This window comes from Stegodyphus dumicola, chromosome X2 (assembly GCF_044657685.1).
Source record: "Stegodyphus dumicola isolate Sdum_Otavi_A_Nest chromosome X2, ASM4465768v1".
Classification (NCBI taxonomy): domain Eukaryota; kingdom Metazoa; phylum Arthropoda; class Arachnida; order Araneae; family Eresidae; genus Stegodyphus; species Stegodyphus dumicola.
Window position 1 is genome coordinate 122,079,887 of NC_140781.1, and position 22,094 is coordinate 122,101,980.

At 31.5% G+C, this 22,094-nt stretch overlaps 1 protein-coding gene across 4 annotated transcripts in view; it reads right to left on the reverse strand.

Annotated features, from left to right (window-relative positions):
• LOC146992905 (uncharacterized) overlaps window positions 1-22,094 on the reverse strand; it is a 154,497-nt gene that overhangs the window by 16,050 nt on the left and 116,353 nt on the right. For all 4 annotated transcript variants that reach the window (XM_085809594.1, XM_085809596.1, XM_085809593.1 and 1 more), the window contains 3 exons: window positions 20,597-20,734; window positions 10,761-10,880; window positions 8,191-8,288 (listed from right to left, as the gene is read on the reverse strand). In XM_085809594.1, the coding sequence (XP_085665720.1) occupies window positions 8,191-8,288; window positions 10,761-10,880; window positions 20,597-20,734 (356 nt within the window). The remainder of the gene's footprint in view (window positions 1-8,190; window positions 8,289-10,760; window positions 10,881-20,596; window positions 20,735-22,094) is intronic.

The window sequence follows — 22,094 nt, forward strand, 5'->3', positions numbered from 1 at the left end:
ATGAATTGCTTTAAGCTTTTTTGCAATGATATATTCTCGTGTTTTGGTATATTTGTAAGTAATGGCATTATTAAGTTTCAATTAGTGAGATATAAAAAATTTTTCAAATGATGCTAAAATTATTAGTGGCTTTGTCAATTTTGGTGTTTACGAATTTTTGTTTCAAGTCTTGCATTAGAGAATTGAGAAAATTCCATGGTAAATTGCTGTTAAATTCAATCCTTTGAATTCCTTGTTTCATTTCTTCTAGCACTTGAGCTATCCAAGCTATAAAGGCAGAATTTGGAATCTAGTTTTAACTATGAACTCATCGAGATTTTTTTCAAAACTTCTAAAACTGTGATTTTTGCCAAGTTTCAGTACTGGTCTAAATTTTGTGCCTTTTTTCATGAAATTTCATAAATGCTGCTTTTGAACTATTGTCATATGTTTATGAAACTTGTCTATGTAGTCTTTATATTGAGGTTTTTTGCAGTATCAATGGGTAGTAGGAACTAGATTATGGTGGTTAATTAGTAATTTGCTAAGAGGTTTTTGATACTTGAAAGCTGGTGTGACTTGTGCTTTAGCAGCAGGAAATTGTTGTTGACTCTTTCTGAAAATATTGCTGAACTGAATATTGTCATAGTCATATGAAGAAAGTTGATTTTGCAGTAATAATTATTGTACTTGTTAGTGGTAGAGAATTTAAATTTGCAAAAATCTAAAATGAGGTCTTTGAATATATTGTGTCCCTTAAATTGCAATTTAATGAAATTAATAAGTTTCATTAAGAATGTGTGCTTACAAGTTTGCAACCAAATGATGATATTTCTTGTGAAATTTCAGTTAGAAAGAAATTATTCATATTATCGTTTAACTTGGCAGTATCTACAGTAGAAAATAATTTATTTTGCTGTTTATTACCTGCTCCACTTCCTCGTAATGGTTTTTTACTGAATAATTTAAAATGGCTGTAAATTGGAATTTCAGAATTTAATTTAATGTCTTGGTTGAATGTTCGTTAATCTCAAAATTGCAAAATCAAAAGTAGAGATTTTAAGCATTGAAAAAGTAGCTATTGTCATTGATTGCAGATTAATCGATTTATCAAGGGGATAAATCAATCTACTATCAATTAACAATAATTAAATTAAGAGAGAATGTTTTATCTTACTTCCAAGTAAGCATCAGTTTTTTTCCTAGATCCAAATCATAAGTCACAGTTGATACTCAATCATGAGAAAGACATTAGTCTATTAAGCCAAAAGAATCCTGTTAAACAAAATAAACAGCAAAAAGTCTTTAAACTTGCTCACTATGAACACAACTAAATGGAATGCTTACTTTAGAAGACATATCCCCTACACTCTCATATTCAAACTCAAACACAAAAACTTAAAAACAAAAGTATACTACATTGTGATAGAAGTAAAAGGGTTGTAATTTAATTTTAATTACTTTTATCTAGAATTTATACTCTAATAGCAACTTTTAGTGCTATTATAGTAACAGACTACTCTGTATGTATTATCTCCAAGAAACTTCAGTTTTCTCGCCAATTTAGGCTAAACTTTTTTAAATAGAAAACTACACTTATGACAACCTTTTTACTTCCATCACTTAATACTTGCATTTCCAGCTATTTGGTTTTAAAATTTTGCAGGCAAGTTAGTTAATTTTAACTTCCTAGTTTGATCTTAAATTTCTAATCAACTACTTGTTTTAAATTTTAAAATTAAAGTTAACTTTAAAATTAAAGATTATGTTTTATCTTCTTATGATTTTGAATTACTTTCTAATTGTTCTAAAATGTATATTTTTGCTTTTACGTTTGTGTTTGAGTTTGAAAATCAGAGTGTATGGGATACGGCATCTAAAGTAAGCATCCAGTTTAGTGGTGTTCTTAGAGAGCAAATTTAATTCTTAAGACTTTTAGCTGTTTACTTTGTTTAACAGGATTCTTTTGGCTTAATAGACTAATGTCTTTCTTATGATTGAGTGTTAGTTGTGACTTATGATTTGGATCTAGAAAAAAACTGACGCTTACTTGGAAGTAAGATGAAACACTCCTTCTTAATTTAGTTGTTAATTGACAGTAGATTGGTTTATCCCTTTGATAAGTTGATTAATCTGTGATCAATGACAATAACTACTTTTTCAATGCTTAAAATTTTTACTTTTGATTATTATTATTATTATTTTTTTTTTAGATTAAAGATTTTTTTAACAGAGATTTTTAAGTTTTTAAAGCAAAAGAGGTCTAGAAAAATACTAGTTTAAAATACTGAATAAAAAGTTTTTTTTTTTTTTCATTCATAGTTTTAAATCGAATTTCTGTTCCTTGGAGATGGTATATGGAAAGTTTTCTTGTTATGAATTATTGGCTTTGGAGCTTTTGAACCAAAAGAAAGGTTTGAATTAAATAAATACTACACAGTTGGTACTGTTTAATATGATAATGTCCATTCTTATCTTATTTGACTGTATGAGGCGGCTAAGTTTAAAATTTGGTGCTGGGCCCCATGCAGGATATCATTTTTGTTACGGATACTAGATTGGATATTATTTTGGGGGAGATTTAAAAAATACCTATTTTATAAAATTTTTCAATGAATCTTTATGAATGAAATGCACATATACCTGAACCTCTCTTTCCTTGCATGTGACCCTGCTGTTTAAATTAATGCTCTTTTTTGATATGCTGTGTAATATGTAAGTTACATATACTTTTTTTTTATATAAAACTTTCACTTTTTTCCCCGGTCAATGACAAAAGGGCCATCTTAATTCAGAAAAACTGTAATTATTTCAACACGTTACACAGATCAATACGATATGTAAGCATATCAAACATTATTTAAAAATTTATCCATTCGAGTTTGTTGCATATTTCTTGTTAGTACCTTTTCAACTGTGGTCTCCAAGACACAACATTGCTTGTAAATGTCTGTATCTCCACTTTTAAGTTCAAGCGTTCTTTCCAAAATTTTTAATGCTTGTCGAGACTGCGCTGCTGTTGGTACAAGATCGAGATTTTCACCTTTATTAATTCCTTTGTTTTCTCTGATATCATCCAAGATCTCTGCATCACTCTCATCAATTCCCAAATAATCAAGGAAGGTTTCATTATGCATTTCTTTACTGTCACCCTTATCTTCTATCACATCTTGAGAGTTTAAAGAAATTTGCTTTGGATAGAAGACAGCTTTTTAAAACAATTTAAAATAACTTGCAATGTTAATTCATCCCACATATTTAAAATAACATTTATGGCATCTAAGAGAGGAATACTTGACAATTTCATGTGAAGAACAAACTGCACCTGTCACATCAATTTCATTAAGAATATTTTGAACCACTTCCTTCCTGTAATGTCCCTTGAATGCTTTTGTAACGCCCTGATCTAACGTTTGAAGAATGCAAATTGTATTAGAAGGAAGGGGAAATAATTTTATATTCTTCAACGAGAGATTAGTTGGATGAGCAGCACAGTTATCTAACAAGAGTGCCACTTTTTCTTGCTGAAGGTCTTTATACTACTTCGCAAGAAAATCACTAAAACTATTGCTTGTCATCGAACATTTTTATTCCTGTAATCAGTCACAGGCAAATGTTTTATGCCCTTTAGAAAATGAAATATTTTTAAATGTTCCTTTCATATTACACATTAATAACACAGTAACACATTGTCTATTTTTTTTTTTTTTTACAGCCAGCTGAGGACTTATTTTTAAACATTAATGTGTGCTGAGGTAGGGCTCAATAATGAAGATCAGTCTCATCAGTTTTTAAAATTTGACAAGGTTAGTATTCTTGCATTTGTCTGGCTAAATTCTTTTCTATCCAATTATTGGCTTCTTTAGAGTCCACATCTTGTTTCTCTCCACGGAATTTCGTGAAAATGATATCATTTCTTCCCATTTTATCACTCACCTAACGGTAGGGACAAACTCCTCTCCTAGGATTCTGGTAAATTTTGCTGCCTTTTGATACAGGATTTCTTGCGGCGGCATGGTTTTATGTTCCTGGCATTTAAAAACAACTCCAAGAGCACAGTTTCTACATCGGTACACTTTCCACTTCGCTTCTGCAAGACATTTGCACTTGCAATAAGTTCAGCTGAAATTGCCTCCCTTCTTTTCAACAACGTACATAATGCATGCAGATTGTGAATTCAGAGTTGTACAGAAACCTCATCATTTTGGTAAAGAATCATATTGCTTCAACATTTCTTTATCTTTTAACCCTTTCAGGACGGGCGTCCCATATACGCATTCCCTAAGAACGTCTCTTACAGCCGGGCGTCCCATCCACACATCGCTAGAGATTGCATTCAGAGGACGGGTGATGCGTATACGCATTTTAAGTTGGAGCGTTTTTCTGAAGGCCACTAGATGGCATCCTATGTCCATTACTTTTGAAATGAACACAGGTTTAGGTTCCTGACCTTGATTTGATATATTCTGCTTGACTTTGGTATTTTACTCATCAGCTGTTGTGAGGGTGGGGGGGGAGGGGAAAGCGTAAACAGAGGTGAGCTTTTTAAATTGCTGTGTGCTAATGAAAACATTCGTGTGTCTGATTTATATCCAATTCCTTTTTTTATTCTGTTTTTTCCTTTACTATGTATGGTCTTTTAGGATTAGTATGTGGAGTACTGTTACGTTTTGCATTGCCTTCAGATATATTTTCGTTTCTTCTCTTTTTATTTCGGAAAGCCTCACTTCCAGGCTATTATGGCGGGAAGGTGCTATTTATCAGAAGAAGAATACCCTCGTGTGGTCAATGAACCATTTATTAACGCAGATGAGAATGATGATTCATTTTCTAAAGATTTATAAAGTGATACTTTTTCTGAGAGTTAGAAAGTGATACTTCTCCGTGCTTCGAGATTTACCACACTCAGTCTTCATTTTAAATTTTGTTACTTCTTACTGTAAATAGTCTTTATTGTGTTGTTTTATTAATTTTAAACTTTATTGATGGATTTTATATATTAAAAGTATATATAGATTTAAAATACCTTCAAGAACATTCCCGAGGCAAACCGCTAAGAATGTATTCCAGAATCTCACTTCGTCTACAGAATATCGCCAATTTTGTTGCCAAATGGGTGATTTCGTGCCAAACCAGGCAACCCTAATCACCCTTTGCAGGAAAGCTTGGGCATTTCGTAACAATATGTAATCCTTGCTCTTTCACTGCATATCCCAATACTGAATGAATCATCAGGCCAGATATGTCTATCTTTATAATTATGATTTTCAAACAACTTTTAATGTAACTTAATTTTTTTTACAGTTGTTAAATGTAAAGTGCTGTTTATATAAAAATAGGTACGTGCTTAAAAGGTAGATCTTCACGCAGAACTAAAAACTACAATGGGTAAAAGTTCTGATTTGGTGTCTCCACAACATTCTTCCAAGAAATTGGTAGGTCTACCAGTTGACAGCCAATATGAAGTATTATTCTGATAAAAGAAAAGTAGGTAAAAATTTCAAAACAAAGGTTTTTCACAGAAGAAAAGGACTGTATTGTAATGACTTTAACACATGGATTTTAATTCACAGGAAAACGAAGACAGCTTCAATCTTCTCTGTGTAAATTGAGGTTTTACCAAATTGAAATATAAGTTACTGTTGCAACAGTTAAAAACTAAATATCCCAATTGGAGCCATGAAGGGATAAGTGATAAGTCATTAAAATGTTTGTTGCCATTTAAAAATAGGGAGCTTGTGAAAAGAGAATCCTCATCTTAGATACATATTGAAATCACTGTAAAAACTGCACACTATTCCTGATTTGTCTCTACGTTTGGTCTTAAAAAGCTAAGCTTACTGACACAGGTTCAAATATCACCACAACAATTAATGAAGTTTAGATAACAGTTCAAAACTATGTTACTAAGGTTAATGATTTTTAAAATTAATTTTTAGGTAAACAATATAGTGCTGTATTATTTGTTTTGCATTTAAATGTAAGGGGTATTAGATTTTTCTTACCAACAGAATCTTTTGTCTTAACTTTGGTTTGAACGAAGTTATAAATTAACTTTAAACTACTACAGGCTTAGAATTTTATTGTGGTACAATACTATTTCATGAATGCTCACAGTTTGGAGTACAGGCCTAGATTTTATCAATTCAAAATAATTACAGTATGTCAAGTACATTGTATTGTGGTTTAAAAACATGTGTTATCATATTATTAGAAATGAATTAAGCAATAATCACTCCTTGTTTAATTGCATTTTTTGACTTTTTTATTATAATATTAAAACAAAAAAATAGTACGATATATTGCAGGAATACTGGAGATGGGTAAGGAGGTTATAAGTTATGAAGAGTTGGGGGTACTCCGTGATAGTAGTCTTATTACAAGGACATTAAAAAAAGATGGTTTAATGTTCTTTATTGCTGTAACAAACAGCTGTATTATGATAAAGCACATGAGAGAGCTACCTGCTTAAAGAAAGAAATACCTACATGGAGGACTTTTTAAATGAAACTAACACATATTTATATGAGCCAAAGGGTAAATCATTAAAATTCCCATTTAGCCCACCCATCCACTGGGATTAAAATCTAGCTGAATTATCAATTTGTGATTTTACTACTCAGCCACTGGTAAGCAAGTTAACAATTAATGCATTAATAACTTTTATCTAACATATATATATAAATTTTGTTTTTCTTGCACTTTGAGTATGCTCCTATAATATATAAATTTTAAACTCATTCATGATGCATTGAATATTCGTCTTTCAGACAGAAAATCACACATTTTAGTTCAAATTTAACTTTTTTTCTTACTTTAACTGTCAACTAATTTTAATCCTTTAGAATAACTCACAATGCTTTACATTTGAATGAAGAATAAGTAATTTGAGAAAAAGGTTCTTCTTTGAAAAGAGTAAACATAAGTTGAGATGTCTTGTGGTACAGAGAAATTTTAATTCAAGACATAAAAATTACAGTTTAGTTTTCATATGTTGTTAATGAAAGCAACAGTATATGAATATCACTCCAAAACCTAAATCATAAAATCAATCCATTAGATATGAACAGGACATCGATATGTTTTGTTTTATGCAGCAAGAAGTCTATACATTCTAGTTTCATTTGGCTGCAGTATTCTACTATTGCAGCATTTGTGAATGCATGTTTCTTTGCCATTATAGTAGTCACTACCTGTTCCAAAATTAGCACTGCTGCAATAGCAAAAAAGAAAATGCAGTTTGCTACTTTCATGTGTATTACTAACATTTGTTTATTGGTACATTACTACATTATGAACAATTTATACAGCTTTAAAATTACTATATACATAAAATAATTTAACAAAGTTAATTACTAATTCCTTCAAAAGTGCACTGCAACAAAATTTTTATTTCAGATCTGACCTATACCTCAAATCTGTTGAAACAAGAGCTGTGCTTTCTGTATTATTAGGAATACCATTTTAAAATTATTATATGCAGAGAGTAGTTTTAAAATTTAATTATTCATTTCTTAAAAGTACACTGCAGCACGATTTTTTATTTCAAATCTGAGCTATTTTCACAAATTTGCAAAAACAAAAGCTACATTTTACACACAAAAGAGTCACAGTATTGCCACACCTGGCTTACACAATATTCATTACCCCCCCCCCCCCCGGGAAAAAAAAAATACTAATGCATTTTTGCCTGCTGGTTCAGAAATCAAAATGGAAACAACATTTAGCATTTTTGTGTGCAGTTTCAATTTTTTTTTTTACAATTCAAAAATTAAATTTTAGAAAGTGCAAACGTGAGTATGCAGCTTAAGCATGGTTATGAAAGAGATTTTTCTTCAAGTTTAAAAAACGGTTGGCTAACTATTTATGGAAAGTCACTTGAAAGCTACTTTTTCATGGCAGCGATGGCTTTGTGAAAGATACATCTAATTAATATTCTCTGAAAGCCATAAAAAACCATCACTTTGTTCTGAAGCGAGTAAACAAACCTAGGATGAATTACTTCACCTGGATGTTCTACAACTTTAGCTTTTTAGCCCCATATAGGCAGTGTTCAAAGAATTAGAAAATAAGCTATTTTCAATTACTTTTTCAATTTCATACAAACCTGCATAAAAATAATTAACAATACAGTTAACATACATATTGTATGAAACACAGACAGGTATCTATTGCGTACAAAATCTACTCACATGTGCTTGTCATACTTACTCGACTACTCCTGTATAATCTATATGTGAAGCTGAGTCAATTTTTACAGGTAATGTTTCTGAAATCTCTTCAATCTCTTTGGAAAGCTCACTGACAGACTATTAAAAAATAATACACAAAAAAATTACAGATTTATGTTCTTTACAATAATACAAATTACTTCTATTTTTCACATTAGCTATGTATGTTATGCAGTGTCAGATATAGTTCGACCGTCTCAAATGCAACCGTGGCTGGCATTCTGCCAGAACTCTTAGACTCGTCCAAAAGGGACATTATTGCTGCGACGTAAAATATCACGTGAAAGTATTCTCTTCTCGGAAAAGAGAATGCTGGAGGTAATGAAAGTCCCCATCCTTCCACTCTATTTTGAGCATGGCGCATGCGTAAGTGCGCTCATGGTCGCGGATGAGACAGTCAAACTATATTTGAAATTTGATACAATCACTAGGAAAAGAAGGTAAAAATTAAAAATATAAATACCTCAAATTAAAAAGAGATATGAATTAATTTAATTCTTGAATCACGATTTTCAGGCTTTCAGATCTTTTGAATTCTACCTCCCAACCCACCAAAAATTAAAATGATTTAAATTAAACCTTGGAAAGATTAGTTCAGGAACATTCATTAAAAAGAACAAAACTGGAGCAATTTTAGCAAACTGTAACCATTAATGCTAACTCATGGTCACCTGGAGTGCCACAGTATAAATTTTCTGGATATGTTCCATGTTAAGTGTTTAGCTAACTAGTGTCAACTTTTAAAAGTCCTGCTCTATCTATACTTTAAATTTTTGATTTAAAAAGGTTCTGGGAAAATTAAATCATTACTCAAATATTTTTGCCAAATTATACTGAGAAAATGAAACTGATGACTCAAGAGATGTACTTCATTTACTAAATTTCATTTGTGTCTTAATAAATTCAATATTTTTCTTTAATGCATGTTTCATATGTGATTTAATTAAAAGTTCTTCATTTTCCTTTTACTTCATTTCCTTTTTATTTTTTCCATAAGGTAGACACAAGAGATCTATTATTCAAATGATTCTTCACTTAAATTATGTGGAAATACTCCAATTCGATTTCCCAAATTATGCAAATTAAGGGTGAAAATCACATTTGTATTACATTAACTTTATTAATAAGAATCATAATACATTTCCTATTAAACAAATACAAAAATTTAATTTTTAATATCCAGTAATCTCCAAATCGCAAACTGAATGGAAGTTCTAAAAAAGTTCCATGTAATTGATTGCTATTTTCCTATATGTCAAGCATATACTTTCATTTTGTCATTTATTGTATTTACACTTTGAAAATGCTTTGCACAAAAATACTTTTTTCCCCAAAATATTAAAAAAAAAAATTAAACAATTTTTCTATTTGCTTAATAGTTTTTTTTTTCTGTTTCAATGTGAGCAAAGCGGCCCAGTTATTTTCAACAGGCAATATTGTGCAACTAGTATGTGGAAAGTATATAAAATAATAATTTAAAAAAGCAATTAATGGATAACTTAGGATCCTTAAAAGTATAATTAAACTGTATCTCATGATCAAGGGGGTTGGATAGCTCTACAGTAAAACAATAAAATAAATTTGTAGTTCAGTTTAATTTAAAATTTATTTAATAATCAATTACAGAGTAATGCCATCTATTTTTTTAAGATTTACATTTCATTCATAAATATGCTATTTTGAATTTGCAGATGATGGTCTATTATTTTCAGAAAAGAAAATTTTACCACGCACTAAACTTTGTGCAAAAAAAAAAATCATGAAATAAAACTTTGCAATGAAGTTACATAATATAAGTAAATAATGCCTAAAAAAGAGCAGCACCTTTGACAGAAAACTGCTTATGGTTAAAAAATTCTTTTTAAATTATATATTATCCATAGCTGATTGGAATTTACAAAGGAAGTCAGTTCAAAACAGTTGGTAAAACATGCTAAACACTAAATAGGAGAACCCAATAAAATAGTCAAAATTAACAAGAAAAGTCTTTACATATGTAAGAAAAATGGTGCTGGCTACCTTAACAGTAGATTTCAAAAGCATATACAGCAAATAGGTGAGTGCTTCTATCTTTCTTTTAAAAATATTATTTAAATCAATTAACAATTAAAGAAGTAAATAATTCAATAGCAAGCTTAATTATTTACTTATATAAAATGAAGTGATCTAGATAGTAAAGAGTTCCAGAAATCCGGAATGCAGATGAAGATTTACTGCAATTAAATGTAAATAAATTTAACTAAACACATTAAAAATATTTTGCTATTAAATGAAACATATTAATACAAATTATATTAAACAGAATTATTCCTAACTTGCAACACAATATTCTTAATTTAATTTGTGAGTTACTTATGCAATTGTAAATGAAATTTGCTTATTAATGAAACCAATATAATCTTCATCCCCCTCCTAAAACTACTTTACTCAAAGATACAGAACATGCAATGCATATTTCAGTCAAATTTATTGAAAGTAAGAATAAAGACAATATTTAAAGCAGGCATTTTCATCTTTGAATATGAAAAAATTATTACAATATCTGTGTACCTCCAAAATTTTGCTTTCCAAAAATTCAGTCATCTCAGATTTAAAGATTTCTTCAACACCTGAAACGTTTTGGTCATCCGGTTTTGGTTTACCGGGCCCTCTAGGAATCATAGGTCCCAACTATCAAAATTAAATAACATTTAAAGACTTGCAAGCAATTCATAAAAAGAAAAACAACGAAAAAGGTTATAAGAATATATATTAAAAGAATATATATTATGTAATTATTTATTTGTTATTAATAACTGACGAAATATACAAATATAAAATATATAGTAATATACAGATAAATAATTATACAAAAGAAATGGCATTAACCATATAGAAGACATATCCGAAAAACATGGTATCTGACCGAGTTGCAAAATTAAGCCAAAATAAATAAATGTATAATTTTTTTGGCTTTATTATTTGATATTTTTTATTCACACAGAAAGCATAATTAGAAATAGAAGAGAAATGCTCTTCTACTTTAAATATGCTTAAGTTGATTTTAGGTTGTACAGCTCTATTTTAACTAATCAAGGCAGTATTCGGCTATATTGTGAAATTTAAGATTTACAAATTATATTATTGAAAATTTAATATTAAGATGAACTCTCTCTAAGACGGCCCCTCATAGTATCAGATATTTAGCTCTTGAGGTGATCGTATTAGAGAGATGATGTTCAGCACCAATACTTATTTATGCCATAAAAACCACTAGTTTTACAACTGGTGGTGCTGAAAAGTTTTCACCAGCACTGGGTTCCTATCCAGGGCATTCACAAGCATCCACCTCTCAAAAGATTCCTAAGATTTTGAACACTGTGGTAGGCACAGATCTATATTTATTCACCTCTTGTACATAACAGATGATACTGTCCTTTATCACCTTATTTTATGTTGGCAATGACAAGCACAGCAATTGCTTGATATGTGAATAGATGCTGTAAGCACACAACATTTTGATAATATTTGTTTATAAAGTATAATTTTAAGTTCTAATATTTTGGTAACATTAAATTGCAAAAGAATGAGTTAAAAAATGTATCTGGGATCCAGAGAATTTGTTATGTTCAGGTAGAATGCGGTGAGGTTTCTTATGACTAATCTTATTTAGTTTATATATTACTATGATGTTTTCATTTTATATATTACTATGATGTGTTTTTATTAGAAGTAGATAATTCTTTAGAGAATATCATTTATATGCCAATTCCAAACCAACACATTTCCCTAAAAGTAGTGGTAGAATTTACTGATTTTGCAAAGGAAATAACATGGTCAAACCATTTACATTAAAGTAAGTTTAACATAAACAAACTTACTTTAATATAATAAAATTTTGTGTGTGTAAGATAAAATTTCAAATTGTGACACTGTTTTTATATACTCTTTTTTTTATGCTTTTAAAATTGCAAATTAGCAATTTTAAAAGCATAAAAAATTGTTGCAGATGCAGATGGCATTCTGCAAATATTGTATGCTACAGACAATCCCAACTGACTCTCCATACATATGCTAAGTAGGCAGTCATTGACTCATCAGCCTTCAGAAGGGTTTGAGGAGGTTCCTTTAAATACTGATGTTAAGTGCTTATAATAATTTTTGATGATATCTAAGTTACTATGAGTGAAAGAAGAATCACAGATAGTAAATGGCAGCATGTTGTTGAATGCATTGAAGTAGGATAATCAAACAACTTTTTTTTTTGAGTTGATAATTTAATTTCTAAAATGAACAAACAATTCCAAAGAAGTCAAAGAACTAACTACACCTGATCAACAAGGGTTACAACCTCTCCTGAATATATACAGTACAAAGTCCGAAATCTGAATGTCTAATATCCGGAATGATCTAAAATCCGGGCCTCTAAAAGCCACCACCAACTTTATTTTACTTATTTATTTTTTTGCATGCTTTATGCATGTGCATTTGATCCAACCCCAGCGCATAATAAAACATGTGGAGAGCCCGGATTCTTAATTTCACTTCGGCACTTAAATAAAATACATCATTATTGAAGAAACAATCATTTAGTAGCTATGTTGCTAAGTGTCTGCTTGGCATACATCTCAAACCAAAACACTCTACATAGATACATCGTGGATTTTACACCTTCTAATATTTTGATGTCAACCTGGTGATCATTATTTATTATATTTTGCTTTCATCACCGCATGTTTATAAACACATGACAACTTGAGCAATGACTCATTCAGCAATGCTTAAACAATTTTTTTATGTTAGCATTTGAATAATAAAGAGTATGGTAATCTTTATGTTGACCTTACGCTTGGTGATGTTTACAGATTTAAGTTAAATGCGCTAAGAAATGTTGACAAGGAAACTTTTAACAAAAATTTTTTTCCATATGCTAAAAATAGATTTTGTTAAAGATACTCATAGGCCAAAAGACTACATTTAGTGCTATCTGTATTAAGAATAGATTTGTTATTCACATAAACCCAGAACCAGTGCCATAGCTCGTATGGTTGCACAAAAAAAAAAAAAAAAAAAAAGAGACTAAGAGAGGCGCTTGGGAGCAGAATTTAGGATCCACAGAGACTGCATCAGGTTGTAAAATATCTAGCACCAGCCCTCAATAAGCCTTAAGTATATGCGGGAATTTATTTCAGGACTCGGATAAGCCTTAAGCATGTGCAAAAAATAGACATAAGTATAATAAATAACTAATATAATTCAGGCTTAATTGACTCGGAGACAAGGAAACTTTTAACAAAAATTTCTTTCCATATGCTAAAAAGATTTTGTTAAAGATACTCATAGGCCAAAAGACTACAATTAGTGCTATCTGTATTAAGAATAGATTTGTTATTCACATAAACCCAGAACCAGTGCCATAGCTCGTATGGCTGCACAAAAAAAAAAAAAAAAAAAAAGACTAAGGGAGGCGCTTGGGAGCAGAATTTAGGATCCACAGAGACTGCATCAGGTTGTACAATATCTAGCACCAGCCCTCAATAAGCCTTAAGTATATGCGGGAATTTATTTCAGGACTCGGATAAGCCTTAAGCATGTGCAAGAAATAGACATAAGTATAATAAATAACTAATATAATTCAGGCTTAATTGACTCAGAGCACCATAGAAGCAAGATAAAATTTAGCACAACAACTTGTTGTTAGTCTCCAATCTAACAATTACATAGCCAAATATGTATAGTGAACAAATGCTAAATTTTATGATGATAGCCACAAACTTTAAAGGTTCTCGGATATCGCAAACCAAAGGTGAAATTTTCAAATTAACGGATTTTTCGGAGAAGCGGTAATAAATGAAGATGATATAAAACAAGTTTTTCATTGTGATCACAATGCTCCTCATTCATCAATCAATTAATGAATGGCAAAATCTGTAGTCCGGTTCTAGATCCAGAAAATAGCACTACTGATAGTAAAGAAAGTGACAGAGAGGTTACTGAAAACGAAAACTTTTGATTGACAAGTTAGTCAGAATTCTCTACACACAGGACTTTAATGTAACTGAACAAGAAGTTATGTCTGTTAACAGAATTAAAGAGATTAAACTACTTACATTGAAAGAAATGTTTAATACAGTAAACAAATAAATATTAATCTTTACTTTTGTAAATTTTGATACACTTTAGATCATGAATGCTACATTCTTTCATAAATCACGATTTCATATTTTTATAAATTCTACATGCCATCTTACTAGATTTAAACTTTTGATCTAATATCCAGAAAATTCCCAAATCCAAAATCGCGAGTCTGGATCTCAGACTTTGTACTGTATATATATACACACACACACATATATATAGTTATAGTACTCAAACAGAAGTGTCAAGCATCCTCCACAACCATTACATTCATGGTTGCAGTGTTACGTGATAAGACTATCCACTAACACTGTAGGCTTCACATGAGTATCAACTGTATTCCACCAACTGCCCAAGTCAGAGGCGCAAGGTTCAAGTGGTTTCACTTACATCTCAAATAGGCTGTCTCAGATTATGTCCTGTTCACAGATCAGCCCAGATTTGTCCTAGAATTGGATGATAACCATATAATAGTTTAAGAACCAGTGTATTTCTGATATCATCCTAATATTGTATGCACCTACATATTAAGAGTAATAATAACAAGAAGCAAAATCCTTTATCCAAGCAACCTTCAATAGCAACAAAGTCTATGAAATTAACTTCACTATTCCTAATTTAATATCAATAGCATAAACTCTGTTCTTCTCATGCTTGCATTTGCTTCATGTCATCAGCAGCTTCTTCTCTGTTCTATCACCAATCAGAATAAGTTGAAGCATAAACCTGAAATACAATGGGGCATCACCCAAATTTATGAACAAGAAAAATATGTCTGGCATTTGCAAAATCCATGGAAAGCAAAGATTTATCATATTGAAATAACAATATATTTATAGACAGGTAAAGATTTAATACATTTGGATGAGTTGCTGTGACGTGAAAGACAAATGAAGAATTGAATCTGAGAAACCTATTGCCTACTGTTAAAAGGTGTAAGCATAATAGCTTGAGCATGTGTTGCTGTTTCCGAAATTGGAAATATAATTCTTACAGACAATAATGTGTATCACTATAAATATACAAATATTCTACATGAAAGCTTGTAAGCAACTACAAGAAAACTTTCACAATAAAGTTTTATAAGGATAATGGCCCTAAATGTCTACTTTCAGTTATTATACAAGTGAAGCTATCAAAACCCCTCCATTTTCTTTGGATTTTAATTCTATTTAACATTTATGGAGTGAGTTCGAGAAAAGAATAAATAGGCATTACATTTCATCGAAAGCTCAAGTAAAAACAATTCTTATGGAGGAATGAAACAAAACAGAATATTCTTACTCAAACAAACTAGTTAAACACATACCAAAGTGCATGGAAAGTTTAGCTAAAGAATATCTAAAGTATTGGATGTACCATTTTTTTTCGTGTTTTTATTAAAAACTGCTTGCTCAAAATATCTGTATACTTATGCAAATTGATTTTCAGGCCGTTTTAGAATAAACTATTATTTTCAACCAAAAATACTATTGTGTACGGCTTCGTGGATTTGCAATAATTGACGACAACACTTGATGAAAAATCTGACCTAATTTATTTACCCAGTATTACTCAGGACAGTTCCAACATCACATTTACAGTTATAAAAAAACTTCTATAAACACACTGAAATGAGCAGCAATGTAGCCTTCAGGCTATAACGGTGAAGACAGCTTCATGGCAAAGAACCACAGTACAGCTCCCAACTTGGTTCGGTCGTTCTCGGAACCCTATGTACTTTCGAGACCTTTAGGAAGTCTCTAGAATACGTAGAGTTCCGAGAATGACTGAACCAAGTCAGGAGCTGTACTCTAGTGTTTTGCAGTGATGCTGTCTTTACTGTTGTAGCCTGAAGGCTGTGTTGCTGATCCTTTCAGTGTTTTCATGAATGTAAACCTGTGTTGGGAACTGTCCTGAGTAATACTGGCTGAATAAATTGTGCCTGATTCTTCATCAAGTGTTGTCGTCAATCACTCCAAATCCACGAACCCTCACAAAAACACAACTGGTGTCAGAAGTGGGATTTGCCAGTGGATGTCACTGACCCACCTACAGGAAAACCCATGGCGGAGGAAATGAAGTTTACGGACTTCTTTGCAGCTGTGAAAGTTGGACTGGATGAGGTAAATGCTGAATATGAAGAGATGACAGATAAGATAAAAGCCGGATATGATGAGATAATAGCTGGATATCAGGAGATGACAGCTGAGATGAAAGCCAGACAAGAAGCGATGAATGTCAGCAAAGAAAAGCTGGGAGAGTGACTCTAACAGATGAAAGTGGAGCTTGCAGAAGAAACTGCAGCCATAAAAGAAAATGCAGAAATGACAGAAGTGGTATCTGAAGAATCAAAGGATGAAGAAATGAAGGAAGTAGCTGGTGAAGTGCCTGAGAAAGATCACCAAATGATGGCGGAAACATCTAACGGAATTAAAGACAAAGAACAAAAACATGAAAAAATAGAAGACGGGAAAGAAGTTTTTGATTCTCAAGTCCCTGAAGTAGAAGTGGAAGAAAGTGAAAATGTGACTGTTAAGTTGGTAGAAGCTGATAGTGGGGTTATTAAGTCATAGTCAGCAGGTATTGAACCATCTGAAAATGCATGTGATTCAAAGATAAGAGAAGCTGATGAACCGCTTAAGCAGAATGTTCCCAGTATGGAGAGAAAATACACTGACCTCAAAAACTAAGTCTATGTCTCCTAATACAAGTTGCAAAGACACCAACTTAATTCTAAACCAGGATACTTCTGTTTGTAAAGGATTTGATCCTATTCATTACTCTGATACTCTGGTTTTCATGAAATAGAGGTAAATAAGCATGCACCAACTGTTGAAAGTTCCGAGGTGAACTGCACTTATGATACAAAGTACAGAGTGAGGAACAAACTGTTTCAGATCTTGCTGTGGGTGAAAAGTCTAAAAGGATTGAATCTTCAGACTGTGATATGCAAAACAGAAATACGTATGAGAACTGCATTGAAAGAGTATTTGTCCCGGGTATAACTTAAAGTAAAGCCTGAGACTGAAATTCATTCTGAATTTTAATTTATATAATTTAAAACTGTTATGTGGTTAATTTGTCTACATTGTATACATACTCTAAATATTTGTTTCATTACATTTTGTATTGAATTAGGCTTCTGACCAAGGACTGTACTATCCAGGATATGCAGCCCTTGGGAGGGGCCAAATATGGCAACCAAATATGGACAAAATGTCCAGCTGTGATAAGATAGCTTCCCTGCAAAGCAGGTTTAGGGTTGCCATATTTGGCATGAAATTGCCCATTTGGCAACAAAATTGGCGATATGCCATAGACAGTTGGAGAACCTTTTAGAACGAATTCTTACCGGTCCGGACCATAATGTTCTTGAGGGCAGTCCAAAAGCTATATACCTTGGTGAAAACAGCTTCATGCAAAGCACCAGAGTACAGCTCACAACTCGGTTCAGTTGTTTTTGGAACTCTAAATACTCCCGAGACTACACGATATGACTCATGATGCACTAGGCGATACACTAGAGAACAGCTTCCAACTCAGTCATCGTTCTTACAGCTCCAAGATAAAACTCGACGATGCAATAACTCGTGATACACTAAGAGATTCTCTCGACATTAGACTGACGATCAACTTGCTAGATGAGACAATGACTCACTCACTGACTGCTACTTCCACATGCAGGCAGGTTTTATATAGCTTTTAGAGTGCCTTTGAGAACATTCTGGTCGAAATCGGTAAGAATTCGTTGAATTCGTTCTAGAAGGTTCTATGTCCATCTATGGCATATTGCCAATTATGTCGCCAAATGGGCGATTTCTCACCAAATATGACTACCCTGCCTTCCCTTGCCATTTTCTGGCAACCGTAAACCCACTTTGTGGGAAAGCCATCTTATCGCAGCTGGACATTTCATAACGATATTTTGAATAACTTGTTCAAAAACAATAAGGTTTTAAAAAAGATGATCAATAGAAGAGAGAGAATCAGAGAAAAACAGTCATTTTGCTAATTTTCAATAGCTGATATTTGCAAATAAAACGTAAAAACACCTGCCCAAATACAAATGTGAGCCACTGTATATATAATTTTCCATATTAAAATCAGGCTTACTATATAAAACAAATCGTTTCTATGAAGACTTTAGTCTTCATTCTTAGAGAACTGATGTTAATAATTTTTCAGAACTGTTTACTGCTTTAGAAGTGATAGATTTAGGAAAGTGGTCCTGGTAATTTACAATAATCAGAAAAAAATATAATTTTCTATTACGTTAATCTAACTTGTTATTTTATGTTTTGGATCTTGACTGTCACTTCTCCGTTCTAGTTTCTTGCCAGAATACGAATTGGCTTGTATGTATTTAAGCTGAGGTTTTTAGATTGCAAGACAGAGTATGTTCTGCCATTCGAGGAAATGTTGCAAAAGTGCTCATAGCTTAGATAAGTCTTCAGCCTTGCATTACAATTGCTGATATTTGAATATTTATGCCGGTTAGGTCTGTGAGTAAATTAAATTGTAAAGCCTTCAGCTACTACATTACATAAATTTAAATTTTGTGGTTGGCAATTGCTTAAGTCACATCACTACAAGTAGCTGGCTGAGTTGTTAGCACCAGGCATGTCTCCTGTTCTTCCTTAATTTAAAATAAAGGGTGTTCTTTCTCACCATTCTCAAATCTCTGTTGCTATTTCTGAGTTAGCGATAATTCATTGTCAGTCTATCTATTTATTGTCTATTTACAATTTATGATAGATAACAAGAATAATAATTTTTTTAAATTCAAATATTTAAAAGTTTGTTTTAAATTTATTCTACCTTAATGACTGAATATAAATCGCTTAATTCCATCATATGTTGACTTAAAGATGCTCTATTAGAAACTGGAAGGAATTACAATGTAAGCATTAAAAAAAATTTAGTTAATATAATGTTAAGTATTTCCCAATTTAAAAATTGTAAAACATAATTAATGTAATTTTAATCAGGAACCTCTAATGCCAACAAAAAGTAATTTTGGATACATAAATATATCACAGAGAATGTTTTCATATAATTACAGTGAACCATCTCTAAGCACATGTTTCCAGATGATTTTGGTCTTATATGGAGATAATAAACTCGTAGAAAGAATGTTTTGCATTTATGTACTAAAAATGGCCATTTTCAGAGGTAGACAGAGATTTTCAAAGGTCTTAGAGAAGTAGACACCATGAAAAGGTACATTATGTTTAAATTATAAAGGTAATAGACAGCGCATATTTAGCTTACATTTTCTTTCTTTTTATAGTCTATAACACTGACTGTCTATCTCTGAAACATCTTCAGCTGATATGCCTCATTTACTCAAGGTACTTAATGAAACATTTTCAGACAGAATTCCACAAACATTCTGTACAGAGCTACACAAATCTATACATAGCTTTTTTTTTTAATTTGATGCATAAAATTTGTTTAAAATTCTTAACAATTTATTTTTGTACTAATAAGCTTTAAGTCTCTGCATCACACTTGCTCAGTAATTATAAACACTGATTCACTTTCTTATACCAATATGGCACAGAGTAAAATAAAATGGTCAATTTGGGCCTAATTAAACGTTTGAGTCCCATGGGGTATTGAAAAAACACTGTCGAAGAATCCCAAATGGCACAACCAGGCGTTCTCTAAATGAGTATGAAAAGGCCCAAGCAGCGCGACAGCACTTGTTTTACTTTACGTTGAGACATACCAAGCGATGCGACAGCACTTATTTTACATCGATGAATTCCAATCAGAGCAATAGAGCTTCTTGCATTTGTTAGGTAATGCGATTCTCATCTTTTTCTGATCTCTCTGTCACATTTATTGCAGTTTGCAAAGCGATCAGATGTATTCTTGCATAACTGTTTCTCATTTTGTCCACAATGTTTGAAATGTACTGGGTGTTCTCGACATAAAATCTCAACAGCGCGATTGTGCTGCTTGGGACTCAAACAGCTAAACAGCACGTTACACAAAAAAGGCTTTTAAAAGATAAAATAATTTTTAAAAATTTAAGTGATAATAATTTTCTACAATTTTCTAGAATAATTAGAGCACAAATGATTATATTTGCCCAGAGAAGATGTAACAGCACTGCAAAATTAAAATAAATTAATCAAACATACACTATTCACTTTTTTATCAATTTTTTTTATAATGCACGTATTTACATTCAGTTAAATACAAAAAATGTTAGAATGCAGAATGAACTGTTTATAAAGCGATACGAAACATATTCTTAGAAAGGGGGAAAAAGAAATTACCAATTTAGGGGCCGCTACAAAGCTAAATGAGTTTTCAATCATATAATCCATCACATAATGCAATGATCTGTAAGGAGCTACTGCAGCTATGTGGCGGATTCGCAAAAAATTCTTAAACTCAGATGGAATAATTCGAATCTAAAAGGGGAGAAAAATAACACAAAGCACATCAATGACTTAGAAAAATACTGTAATAATACTTTTATTCAACTACTTTCCACAAAACAGACAGGGCAGCAATGTAGTAAGTAGGATACACAAAAAGAAAGACATGGAACAATTACAAATTGCAGTTCTTCATTGGGAAGCAGACTACAAGTAGCACAATCTTATCAGTTTTCTGAATTCATTTCTGGATGAATTTTATTAAATTTTGAAAAAAGAAAATGTTTTGCACATAATTTTAACCAATAACTTACAAAACAGAGTAACTTACAAATTTAAATTTAACAAAATTCATCTAGATATGAATTTAGAAAAATGGCAAGATTAGGACAGCTGTGATCTACTCTCTAATGAAGAGCTATAAATTATCATAATTGTTTTACTTTTTCCTTTTAACACCTAATAATACCTTTTTTTAACACGTTCACGTTGGCACGGGCGGCGTGTACCACTGGTGGTACACATTCGATTGTGTTATTAGACGCTGAAAATTAAAATAATGAAAAACTAATGTTTATTTATTATAAAAATTTTTTAAATAACAATTATAATTAATAACTATTAGCAAGCATACAACTCGTCCGAACAGTAATAATCGTGCACCAGCAGATAAAACGCGGCAAAAATTGAAGTGCCGTCTCACGGCGAAGAACATAAAAATTTTCTCCGGCGTGAAGGTGTTAAAAAGAGCTGTCACTTTTCATAAAGAACATGCAAGGAAAATCTTTTTAAATTTATGCTTACATACACACACAAAGAAGGAAATAATATATAATATTTTCAAAATGGCTAGAGCTTGACAATTCAAAGCAGGGGAAAAAAAGGGGGGATCCTTCAGTACACTGAAATATAAGAAAATATAATAAACAAAAGAATTCAGAAAATAAAATGAGGTGTAGCATATCTCAGAACATTTCTTCAAGGGTTTGGTGCCATAAATTAACGTAACAGAACAGCCATATTTCTGAACTTCTTTACTCAAATCAACATATCTCTAATATTCTGCATTTAAAGTAGCTAATTTTACAGTTTTTGGCAATATTAAAATTTTTATTACGTAGTTCAGAAGCCTGGCTACAGTTTTTTGTATGAATCCACTGAAGAGATGTTATAAATATACAACGCCTTTTTTTATTTATTATATTCTATTATACTTTAATACATTGAATTTTTATTTTTGCTTTAAAACATCAAGTCCTAGCTGATCTGAAAGAATTATAATTTTCTTTTCTTTATATATATATATTCATTTTCATTGTTCCTATTAAGTTTTCTGCAGCTTTTAGCCTGTTGTTCAGTTCCTGGATTGGTTTGAACTTATATTAGTTATTTT